Genomic DNA, 11,960 nt, shown 5'->3' with positions numbered 1-11,960 from the left:
AGTCCTCCACATTGTGGGGACAGCAGAAAAGTAAAGAAAATGGGAAAGGGGGTACATTTTCCTCCCAGATATGCTATCTATCCTCCTGATCACTGAGCAGTGGTGAGTGTGATGTGTACACTACAGCTGCAACAGAAAGCCATTTTGACAGCAAACAGCAGATGAAGTTTTGTAAAAATAAATAAATAAAATAAGTTGCACGTACATGAAGTGTCTGAGCTTTAGATTCAAATGTCTTTGGTGCTAGAGTTGAAAAAGTTGCTGACTTAGACTGTCCTGAGGACTCTGATTTCCAAGTGGCACAGACAATTGTCTGTATTCTGCAATCTGCATTATGCAACTACTGCAAGTCAGACAGCCTGCAAGGCCTTCAGAGCAGGGTTTGTGTTGATTGCTTTTTTTTTTTTTTTTTTTTTTTGACACCAGAAAGTGATGAAGAAAACAAACCCATTGTATTTCTGTATTTCATACAATTGAGGATGATTTATTGCAGGATAAGTTCTGTATTTGTTTTCTGTCATCTGAAGGTGCCTGGCTCCAGGATAGGATGCCTGTTCCTCATATACAAGCAAGAGGAAACACCCTGCCTTGCTCATGAGGTGTAATGCTACCTGTGGCTAAGGCAGAAGAACGTGGTTCCTGGTTTTCTATAAGCTGGAGAGATGAGCTGTCAAAGTTTGCATGTCGCGGTAGTTAGCAGCGTACAGCCCATTCAGCTGTTTGTGTCCTGGCACATTTTCCGCAATTCCTCCTCCTCCCTCTCCTCCTCCCCACTGCCTCCTTTGCTGGCCTAGAGACGAGCAGGATTGCCTAATCTTCAGAAGGCCAGAAGACACAGTTGGAACATATAGCTGACTTGGGGGGAGAAGCAATTAAACCAATATAGAGTAATCTTGTATCAGGATTGCTCCTGTCTGCTCACAGGACTGCAGGCACGCTTTTTCTACCACTGAAGAAATGTGTTTTTTTTTTTTTTTTCTTTTTTCCAAGAGTGCTGGTCTTTGTCATTCATGCAGGTGCCAGTCCATCATTTCTTCCACATCATTCTGCCTGTCAGTGTCTTGGGCTCTGAATCATTATCAGAATTGGATTTTGGCACCAAACTTTTTCTCTAGGCCTTCATTTTTGTGTAACTGGACAGGAGCAAATTGTCCCAGTACTCACGCACAAACTCTTGCAGTGCGCGGCAGGAAGTGGTCAAGGACAACGTGCAATGGATGCCTGCTGCTAGCACACCACGGGAAAAGAGTTTGTTTGTGGGAGTTAGGGGGCAGACAAGGCGCAGCATCCCTCCCAGATCTGGGAGTCACTCAGTAGTTCAGTTTTTTGTCAAGAAATGAAGGATACGATTTAATTTGTCTTGGAGATGGATGGGGAAGTGGCCGAATACTGTAACTTTTGATTCCTTCTGAATGTTAAGTTTATGCATTTGTACTCCAAGTGCTTTGATCTTCTACAGCTCCCACTTGTCCGTAGACTGAGCTGATAACAATAATTGCAAGTTCTTTTCTAGCCTTCGTTCTTATTCTGTAATCCTGAATGAAATTCAACCTTATTCTCCATAAATAACCTTTCTCGTTCCCCAGCTGTCTCCTCGTGCTAGCTCTCTTCTGACCTCTCACTTACTGACTCTGCACTGACCTTGCACTTCCCCCACAGCCCTAATCTGCCAGTGTCTACGCTCCTATTCTTCCTCTGCTCTTTTGCACTATTTCATTTTTTGAATAATAGGGACCACCATTTCCTGAGCTGCACTTCAGCAAATAAGCTTGAACAAGCCCCTTTATCTGCAAACAGAACTCATGTAGCATAGTGAAAAATGACTGCCGCTGGCAATGATTTTGATATCTTCACCTTTTCTCTCTGATTCTAGACTACAGGTGAACCTATACTTTCAACAATATTTTCCTATTGGCAACAAAAAAATGGAAGTAATATTTTCAAATTTAAGAGAAACAAGCCAAAGACTGTGCCAGTGTCTTGCTCAAATATATTTATACATGTATTTTTTTAGTTGGATTTTATCAGTGTAGCAACAATTCTGGTAATTTCTCAATGGCTTAATGACTATTAAGGAATTGTTCATGCATTTTGTGCTCAGCTTACCCTCCAATTCAAGGCAGTGTGAATTCTCATTTGAAAAACTTGCAAATGGAGCTTTAATTTTTGTTGTTTGAAGTTCAACTCTAAATTGAAATATTCAGAAATAGTCTCATAGGCTTAGAGTGGAAAAAATTTTTAAAAAGGGCAAAGAGGTCATATGCATCCCATCTGCATGTATGCTGTTGTTTTTTCTTGCTGCTATTATGTGATGTTGAACAAAGTGCTTTTTCCTCCATGTACTTATTTGTCTGTCATTTTGATAAAATATTGGTTGAATGTTAATTTGTTTCTGAAATTGAAAGCAGAGACGTTTTTAACATTCATGTTTTTGAAATGACACCATGAAATGTCCATGTAGCTGCAAATCAAACCTATTTATTTTACAAGTAGAAGGCTTAACTCTAGGTGTCAGCACTGCAAACTGAATGTGGAGCTTTGAAAATGAAGTTTTGCTGTCTCTGACTCCCCCGGTGCCACCAGAAATTAAGTGCAATAGTAGTTTTGATGACAGATCCATTAAGGCTGAAGAAGAGAGCCCACACTTGTGATTAATGGCACGAGTAAGAACTTCGGCATTCTCTTCTGACACTGCACTTAAGTGCATTCTTATCAGTGGGATTTAGAAAATTAGAAGTTTAACATAAAGAATGAGGACAAGATTCCTCTCCCACCAATGCCCACTGTTTAAAGCAGGTCTGTTAAGCCTTTTCCTTCATTTATTATTAAGTGCTTATCTTAAGTGGGCATCCGAAGTGATGAGAGCACAGGAAGCCGGAGTGATTTGCTAGTACTGACAGGCGATGTGAAGCAGCTAAATTAATGGGGTGGATGAAGTTTATGTGACTGTTGCTTATGTTTGAAACTGCACAGTAGCAGGGAGACCAGGGACAGGAAGGCTTCATTTTCCAGCCTTTAACCCTAGCAATTACTAGAAGTAAATAAAAGCATTTTGACAGTGCAAGTACTGTGGTTGTCCTGAAAAAACACATTTCTCAAAAGCGCTGCCTGCTGGCTTTGCATCTCCTGGCCTTACAGGGTGCTGCCATCTGCACCAGCTGATGCTGTGACCTATATGAACGGAGAGCTGCTTTTTGCTGACGCAGTCCTCGCTTATCTGCCTATCTGCCTTTTAATCACGACCTGATGGCATTTCCCATGTAGCTGAGGTAATGCTCAGAGGCCAGCTGTTCCGAATGCACACAAGGGCGCTCTGAACCGGCTGCTTCTGAAACACCGTGACTGATGGGGGCACAGAGCCCTTCGTGATGTGCACTTGGAGGAACTTGAATAGTTTTCCCCGTAACACCTTATCTTCTCTCCTGAGGCACGGGAACTTATTGACAGAAGCCATCTCTCTCAGATTTAGTGTTTTCTGTGGTCCTAAAGCTAAAGTTTGATCTGTCCCTCCCTAAACTGCTGTTGCTTGCTGGGTGACAGTGAGTGGTGTGTTTAAGTACCTCGGTGAGCCCGGGTGCCACAACCAGGACGGAGGGCACGTGTGGCATCAGCACAGCGTGGGCTCTGTGCTTGTGTTGGGGGCTGCCACTGCGCCTGGGTTCGTACTGTGGGCAGTGTCAGGAGTGCCCCCAGCCCTGTGCTGGGCATGGCCTTGGCACCGCCTCAAGCACTCCGCTCCTCTTGAGGTGCGTTAAAGTGGGGTCTGTGCCGTGTGTTGTGTCCTAAGCTGAGGCACGTCGGGTCTCACCGGCAGAACAAGCCTGATTTCTGCGCATGCTGCCGACCAAGCCGGTCTGCAGTTCGGTATCCAAGTCCCGGGGTCTGCCTGGACCCGCAGCACCTTCACCCCCAAACCCATTTCCGAGTAACCGCATGGGGCCACAGCCGAGGGGGCAGCGCTGGGGCTCGGCCTTTCCCCGGCTCCCCTCAGGGGGAGCGTGCGCGGAGCCCTCAGCGGGCGCCGTGAGCGCGCAGGCGGCGGTTTGAAGCCGGCTCTGGCGGGCGGCGCGGGCCGCCATTGGCGCGGGGCGGCTGATTTGCATTGACGCCAGCGCGGGCCGGAGGTCAGCGCCGCCGGCGGCTGTCATTGGCTCCAACGCTGTCAAGCGCCGGGGCCGCGCGGGCGGGGGGGGGGGGAGCGGGAGAGGAGGGGAGGGGCGGGGGGCGGCGGGGAGGGGAGGGAGGGAGGGGGCCGGGGCCGCCGCCGCCCGGTGCAGAGAGGCGGGCGCGGAGCGGAGCTGCGAGCACCGAGCACCGGCACTTCCCCGCTGCACGGCGCGCCGCCGCCACGGCCCTGCGAACGGGAGCCCTCGCCGCCGCAAGCCTCTCCGCCGAGCCGGGACGCTAGGATCGTTTTCCTGCCGCTTCTCTCGCCTTTCGCCTTTTTTTTTTTTTTTTTTTTAATCTTTTTATTATCATCATCGTCGTCATCATCATTCTCTGGCCGTCCCGCATCACCCCTCCGGCCACACACTGCCCCCACCATGGAGGCCCTTTGATGCCTCCGCCAGCCTCGCCGCCGCCGCCTCCTCCTCCTCCTCCTCGTCCCGCGGCCCCGGGCAGCGCTCCGAGCAGCCCCGCCGCCCACCCGCCGCCGCCCCGCCCGGGGCCGGGGCCCGGCATGCCGCTGCGGCGCCCGGGGAGCGCCCGGGCCGCCTGAGGGGGGGCTGCCGCCGCCTGAGGACGCCGGGACCGCCAATGTCACCCCCGCGGCCGCCCGCCGACGTGCCCCAGGCGGCGTGACGAGCGCCGCCGGGGCGGATCGGGCTCCTCGCCGGGATTTTTTTTTATTATTTTTATTTTTTTGGGGTGTCTTTTAATTTTTAATTATTATTATTATTATTTTTTTCCTCCGAGCAGCCCCGCAGCGCGGCCCCGAGCGCGGAGGACGAGGTGGGGAGCGGCCCCCCCCGGGAGCGCCGCGGGGAGAATGCGCCGAGCCCCGGGCTAGGAGGGGGGGTGGTGCCGAGCCCCCGGCCGCGCTGAACACCGGGGCTGTGCGGCTGCTTCGCGGCTTTTCGGGGCTATTTTTCCTTTTTTTTTTTTTTTTTTTCCTCCTTCTTCCCCCGAAGGAAAGCAAGCCCTCCCAAGCTTCTCAGATGGCTTAGGAAAATCAGCACTAACCTGTGAAAATATGAAGTCGACCAGTTGTTGATCCATCCCCCCCCCTCCCCACCCGCCCCTCCAGCCCCCCGGCCCACCGCTGGCTGAGGGGGCGACCAAAGGACCCGCTTCGTGGAGGCCGAGGAGGACAGACACGAGCCTGTCGTGTGCGAGGGACCGATGGCAATGCTTCAGAGTGTAGCGGAGACGCAGGACAAAGATTCAACCTGTTAACAAAAAAAAAAAAAAAAAAAAAAAAAAAAGCAAAGCAGGGGGAAATACCAACGGGAAGGAAAGAGATATATATATGCACGTATATATATATACAATTTAGAAGTATTCCCCAGGTGGCCACAAAGCATGGGCTGTGCTCCAAGCATCCACATCTCTGACAGCAGAGTGGTCTATCACAGTAGCAAAGAGTCTGAGGAGTGCAATTCCCCTCACCAGACCAACACAACCATGTCTCAGCAGCAGCAAGGCAACCCCGTCCCAGGATTATTCATTAAATCCTCCAACACATCCACTTATAAGGTGAGGACTAATTCCTCTAAGAAAGACAAGAGGGAGAACAGCCAGAGCATGGAGGCAGAGACCCAGACCAGCAGATCCAGTGTTAAGGTAAAAAGGGTGCGAAACACGAGCGCCGTTTCTCGCAGCACACGAGTTGGCTGCAGCGGTCTAACCCAAGGAGTCCCCCCGCCGAAGTAACGCGTTGCGGGGGAGCTTTTCCTGGCTCGAGCTATTACTTTCGTTTATAAACTAATCCCTCTCATGCGATGACTTTGTGGATGTGCCCGAGCCTCTTCGCTCCTCCAAAGGGCTTTGGCGAAGGCTGGGAAGGGGAGCGGTGCGAGCGGCCTCGCTGGAGGCAGGGGTGCAGGGCTGGACGCCCGCAGTGGGCCCGCGGCGGTGGGCTTGGCCGTGGGGGCTGTGCGGTCATGGGGGGCTGCCCAGCGACCCTCGAGCTGCTCGGCTCTGTGGAAGCGGGCAGATCGCAGCCTGAAGCGATCCGCTCGGTGGGCTGATCAGTTTGCGTAGCTCTTCCATTCAGAAAGTTGGAAGAGGGGCAGCAGATTTTGCTCTGGGTGCTGGTTTACATTAACAACTTGTTGACCTTGTCTGTTACTGCAAATAGTTTTTGCTTTTTTTTGTTGTTATTATTTTTTATTTTTTGCATGTGTTTCAGTGTGTATACTTATGTGTAGAGATACAAGACAAGACCTGTGTGAAATTGAAGGACACATACTGAAAAAAATTGCAATCTGTGATTAATTTTTTTAAGTGTTAGTTGTATGTCAGTTTGCTTTCCATTGATGTAGTCACGGGCTTATGCATTATACTTTAGTTCCTACTGCTCGAGTTTTTGATTATTCCATATTTTCTCCCTTGGGGGAGGGAACTATCTCTATTTTGAAACAATAATAATTGCAAATATTAAAAAAAAAAAAAAAAGAAAAAAAAAAAAGAAATGAACTCAAATGCAGTACCTCGGGGGATATTGTATAACATGGCTGATGAGCTCTGGGTTACTGTGATAAGGACTGAGATACACACGCCGTAAATACAAGATACAGGCTTGAGGTGCAGGCAAGAACTAGCAAAATGTCAAGTGTTTTGCAGATCCAGAGAAACTAATAGTTTTTAGATTTCTGAGGATTTTTACACACTTATTAAGGTGGCTTCTAGAACATTGACCTGAAGCAATTTTCTTCAGTACTATGGATGATTTTCTCCATTTTCCTCCAGGTTTAGTAAGTACGGTTCACAGAAGTTTAAAAAAGGTGTAGAAAAAATGAGAAGACACTGCATGTAGTGAGTCGAAGGAGGAACTAATAACACCTAAGTCAGAATATGAAGGTCAATGGTGTTGTAGTAACGTAAAATTGAGTGCTAGTACTGTACAGGAAACTAAACTGTACGGCTCTGTTCACGCACAGTAGTCGTGCTTATGGTAACTGCAGTGGGGAAAGTTGTCATCAGAATCCTGACAATTGCTTTAATAGCTTTATTTTTAATTGTGATTGTAATTGTACATTACAAAGTTTAAAACCAAAATATTGTTAAAGTTTATATTGTGTGAATTCGTCTTCTGTGTGCTTGCTTATGGGGGGGAAAACAAACAAACAACTCCAAGGACTGTTTCCAGAAGCATAACCATGGAAAGCAGCCTTAGTTTTGTTGTTTGATTTCAAGAACTTCGTAAAAATTGTTGTTACCCGGTTTGGGTAATTTGGCCAGGTGCTATACGGTTGATTTTGGTTCATGTACATGCTCTAACCTCATTGGCAGCTGTTCTAATTTTTATCACTAGGTCTTTTTCTGCCCTTGTCATCACTCTGAGCACATTGCCTGGGTTTTTAGAAATGAGAATGGAATTCTCTTTGTGATCAGTCGAGTACAAAATCTGATTGAAAAATCACATCTACATGATTTTCATGTGTAAAATCCTATCTTTAGAGATGCAAAGCAGCAATGTGCTTCATTTTCTGCTTTTAGCATTAGTGTGAATATTATGATCAGATTTACAGTTCATTACAGTTCATCCTGTGCTAGAGTATAACTGTCACAGAATCACAGAATCACAGAATTTTCTAGGTTGGAAGAGACCTCAAGGTCATCGAGTCCAACCTCCAACCTAACGCTAACAGCCCTCCACTAAACCATATCCCTAAGCTGTACATCTAAGCGTCTTTTGAAGACTTCCAGGGATGGTGACTCCACCACTTCCCTGGGCAGCCTGTTCCAATGCCTCACAACCCTTTCTGTAAAGAAGTTCTTTCTAACATCTAACCTAACCTTTCTGTGTTGTCTCAGAAATTGTGCTGGAGAGAGAGCTACACTTGTCATGGTACAGTGAAGTTGTTTAGAAAGAAATAAAGAATCAGAATGCTGAAGGTAAGGGACCGGAGCCTGAGATCACTGTCAAAAGGAGCATTGGGCAGGACACTGGGCAGTTTTGGAGTTAAAAGGATTTTTGATTTGAGAAACTCTGAGATCCTATGACTTTGGGTGCTTCCACTAACTATGGCTGTTCTTTATGGCACCTGGGATTCCCTCACCTGAACAGAAGATGCTGCATACCTTTTGTGCTTTGGTGCTGCGGTCAGAACGCGTGTGCACGGCCAATTTACTGCCAGGATGGCATTCTCCTGTTGTCTCAGGGCACTGCAATTGAATTCACATGCATTCTTCTGTCATACATGCACAGATTAAAGGCAAGAAAGTCCTATGTGAAAGCTAGGAAAAAAACCTGGGCTGTAAACCTTGCATTTTCACTCCAGCTGGCATTAGCATTAAGTTTATTAATATCAGTGTAATGAGTAACACAGTGACTTTTACCAAATCAACTTGTTAGCTATAGCACACATGTTTTCAAGTCAGGCAGTGTCATAAGAAGAAATAACCCATGCTAATTGTAAAATGGCCTTATATATATTGCTGATTAACCCCCAGGCTTATTCTGGCTTTATGTTTATATCTTATTGTGTCTTTGTGCTGTTGGAATGGCAGAGGATCATTTCTCCAGATGTGTGGTGTGAGCGTTTTGGGATTTGCACCAATTTACAAAGTGTAGCTAAAAAAATACCTGTCCTTTCCGAATAAGGAGAAGGCTTGGTTTATCCGTGGTAAACTTGCAGAGGAGCCCTGAAAGTGCGTGTGTGCAGAGATAAGTGCTGTAGTACCTAGTGCTGGTATATATGGGTATGGTGATAGTACGTGATAAACGGAGGAGATAAATCTGTTTGGTCATGGCGCCTGTATCTCCCTCGTTGATTAGTAATTTTATGCGTGGCTTTCATTTGAAAATTCATGAGCAGCTTGGAATCAGTGCTGTACCTAAATAGGGAGCCAGCCATGAAAACCCTTCTTTTAATTTTCAACAGATAGACTCCACAGCTTAAACTCTGTCCTTTTCCCAGTGGAAGATGAGTGAGACTTACTCAGTAGCAGTGACTGAAGTTTGATTATCCAGGGCTACATTAAAAATATCAAAGAAAACTTAGATTAGTCCTGTTGCAAAGGAGACGTTTCCTGATTTTTTTCAGCTCTAAAAGTCTCAAGAAAGTGGATTCAAAATTGTGATAGCCTTTTCATATAGGTTAGTAATGATTTTCTTCTGCAGAAATTTCAGTAGCTGAATTTGTAGTAAGGGTACTTGGCTTTATAGAAATCTGTGTATACTCTTTTAGGGTAATAACTCTGGTTAACATTTAGCATAAATAAGGATTGGCATGGTGTAAGGACTTGATGGGCATTTATGTAAAACTGCTGTGGGTAATTGTGAGGGGTTGCTGTCCGAGCAATGCATGTGTGTCATTTCTATACTGCACTGATATGCACTGCAGCACATACATTGCACATTTATTTTGCCCTCTCATTCTTTTACGTATGTGAGATTTCCTTCCTCTTCGCTTGTGTAACTCTCCCTGTCGTGTATATTTAACACAGAAATGTGTGTGTTTGGGTGCAAGGGGATCGGAAAGTAAATCCAAACTTCCTTTATTGAAAATTAAAAGTAGAGCTAAGCCAGCAGGGCTGAATTTGAAATAGCTTTTTGATTTATCAGTCGATATGGGATGAGCAGTTTAGATCCATGGTGTTACAGCCAGCAAGTTCCCTTCATTGAAAACCTGTGAAATTGTCTGTGAATTTTACAGTCACTGCAAACCAATGGTTGCATAATCCTGTATATACAGGAGGACGTATGCTAACTTCTACCTTCAGTGCTGAAATGGATCTCATCTCAGCGTTTAACAGCACATTATTTAGTCTGCTAAGCTGTCTGCTCTTTTCCTGCCTGTCTGGTAATCCCTTCCCCTTGCAACACTTCAGCTCTCCCTCCCTTTGAAACTCCCACATGTACTGTCCCTACTTCCAGTGAGGCCGTCCAGCCCTCTCGATTCCTCCCTGTTCCCACTGAAACAGCCCTCAGCCATTCCCCCAGCAAACCTCCCCTCACCGTTTCCCTCCCACTTCCACTGACGTCAGCCCTCCCGTACAGAGATCCTTGCTCCCACTGAGAGGATCCTTCCCACGCTGAGATACGCTAACTTTGCTCAGTCCTTATGACTCGAGACTTCCAGCCCGAAGTTTAATATACTTTTATTGCAAGGCATGAACCCTTTTCTCCAGGGGATGGAGGGGTCTAATTTTTAAATGGTATGGAGCGAACCGATGAAGTAACATGTGACCTTTCCATATTCATGCTGGGTTAATATTTAAGGCTTTTCTTTCTTTCCTTTTTTTTTTTTTTTTTTTTTTTTTTTTTAAATCTTTTTAATTTCCTGTTGTTTGTAATGTAAACTGGAAAAGAACTGGAAATCACTCAGCATATAGATTGCTATGCTATAAAGACAGCCTAAGATGTGTTTTCAACCTTTAAACCATTTCTTTTTAGTTCCTCTCATGCAAAATGTACCACTGCATTTGAAGGCACCTTCTTGTGTGACTGAGATGAGCAAGATTAGGTCTTGAATTTTTTGAGTACTCACTGTTGGTAGAAATTCCACTGAGACTCCTTCTAGCTATAAATTCATGTTAGACACGAAACGCTGTCTTCTCTCTGCCCTTTGTGCTGTTCTTCACTGCCCCGGTCTGAACTTGCTTTATGTCTCTTGCCTGGCTGTGCTGACTTCTTAGTTGCTGACTTCTCAGCTTTACGTTTTTTGCCACCTGAATGTGTCAGTAGAGGAGATATTGAAAACAAACCTTTTTCTCCAGTTCTATTTATTTAACTTACTGTGTTACCCTCTGTATCCTTAATTGTATTGCTGAGATTAAACTGCAAGTTCATTAAGAGAAATTTTCTACTTGTCAAACTCTACTTGCTAGTAAGACATGCAGAAGAACTGGAGGTGATACAAGTTCTCCATCCATTTCCTCTGTTCCCAGTATTACCTGTGGTGTGAACTGCTGGTGCAAGGTACTGGCATCACCTCACCATTCAGAGTGCCAGCACTTCAGTTTTTGGCATCCAAAATGCTGCATCTAAATATAAATGAAAGATGTGAAATGGTTACACCCACTTGCAGATACTTCATGTTCAAGGATTTTAGATTGGCTTACAATCTGTGTGATTACAAAGAGTGTTTCATTAAGAAAGGTACTCATAGTCCACTTGAAACTTAGAAAAAATATTTTTTAGATGCTGTTTTGCTTATATTATTATATTTTAGTATCCTTTTCTCATTTTCAAGTAAATGTCCATATTAAGAAAATGAGAGGTTGAATGATAATTATTTTTAACAGCCATTAACATTTTTCTATCCAACAGTTGCCACTACCAGCAGTGATAAATTATTGGTTTATTTAGTTATGGTAAGAACTTCTGTTCGCTTCTCTCAGCTTTTACCTTGAGAAGAGACTCCAGAATTGGGCTTAAACAGTACTAACAATGCACTGAAAATATTCCACTTTCTGAGCAGCTACATGCCAAGTGACTTTCAAACGAGTCCTCAAAGAGGAAATAAATATTTAGGGATATGGACAATTAAAGCTCTGATTAGCTTGCAACAAAAAGTAAAAGAAACCTAAAGCAAATATGATAATGAGCAATTTGCCCCCGAGGTAAAATTGTTTCAATATAAGCTTTGCGTAAATCATCGTTTTGTCAGGGGACAGTGCAAGCACCTGCATACCTCGGAGAACAATTTAGCATTGTGTTCTATTTTGGGGGTGTGCATGGATATAATATACCCACGGTGTAAACAGCTTTACCAGCCATGGCTGGAACTAAATCATTGTTAGTAATGTTTCCGTGATTGCACATAAAACATGATTTTATGTCCGAAGCA

At 45.3% G+C, this 11,960-nt stretch overlaps 1 protein-coding gene and 1 long non-coding RNA gene across 15 annotated transcripts in view; one reads left to right on the top strand and one right to left on the bottom strand.

Annotated features, from left to right (window-relative positions):
• Positions 1-4,442: 4,442 nt before the first annotated feature.
• Positions 4,443-8,822, bottom strand: LOC311442656. Its single transcript, XR_014696795.1, has 3 exons — positions 8,753-8,822; positions 8,248-8,331; positions 4,443-5,390 (listed from the first exon to the last, which is right to left on the bottom strand). It is a non-coding gene; the product is annotated as an uncharacterized lncRNA (long non-coding RNA).
• Positions 5,384-11,960, top strand: part of PDE8A (phosphodiesterase 8A) — a 139,603-nt gene continuing 133,026 nt past the window's right edge. For 9 of the 14 annotated variants that reach the window (XM_084532132.1, XM_084532131.1, XM_084532126.1 and 6 more), the window contains exon 1: positions 5,384-5,784. In XM_084532132.1, coding sequence (XP_084388258.1) covers positions 5,524-5,784 — 261 coding nt within the window. In that variant the 5' untranslated portion in view covers positions 5,384-5,523. Of the gene's footprint in view, positions 5,785-6,653; positions 6,918-11,960 lie in introns of those variants that run through there. The other 5 variants (XM_084532119.1, XM_084532121.1, XM_084532123.1 and 2 more) reach the window with 4 other exon arrangements.

Source organism: Aythya ferina, assembly GCF_964211825.1.
Source record: "Aythya ferina genome assembly, chromosome: 11".
Classification (NCBI taxonomy): Eukaryota; Metazoa; Chordata; class Aves; order Anseriformes; family Anatidae; genus Aythya; species Aythya ferina.
Note: the sequence above shows the minus strand (reverse complement) of the source record. Positions and strands in the feature narration are given on the sequence as shown.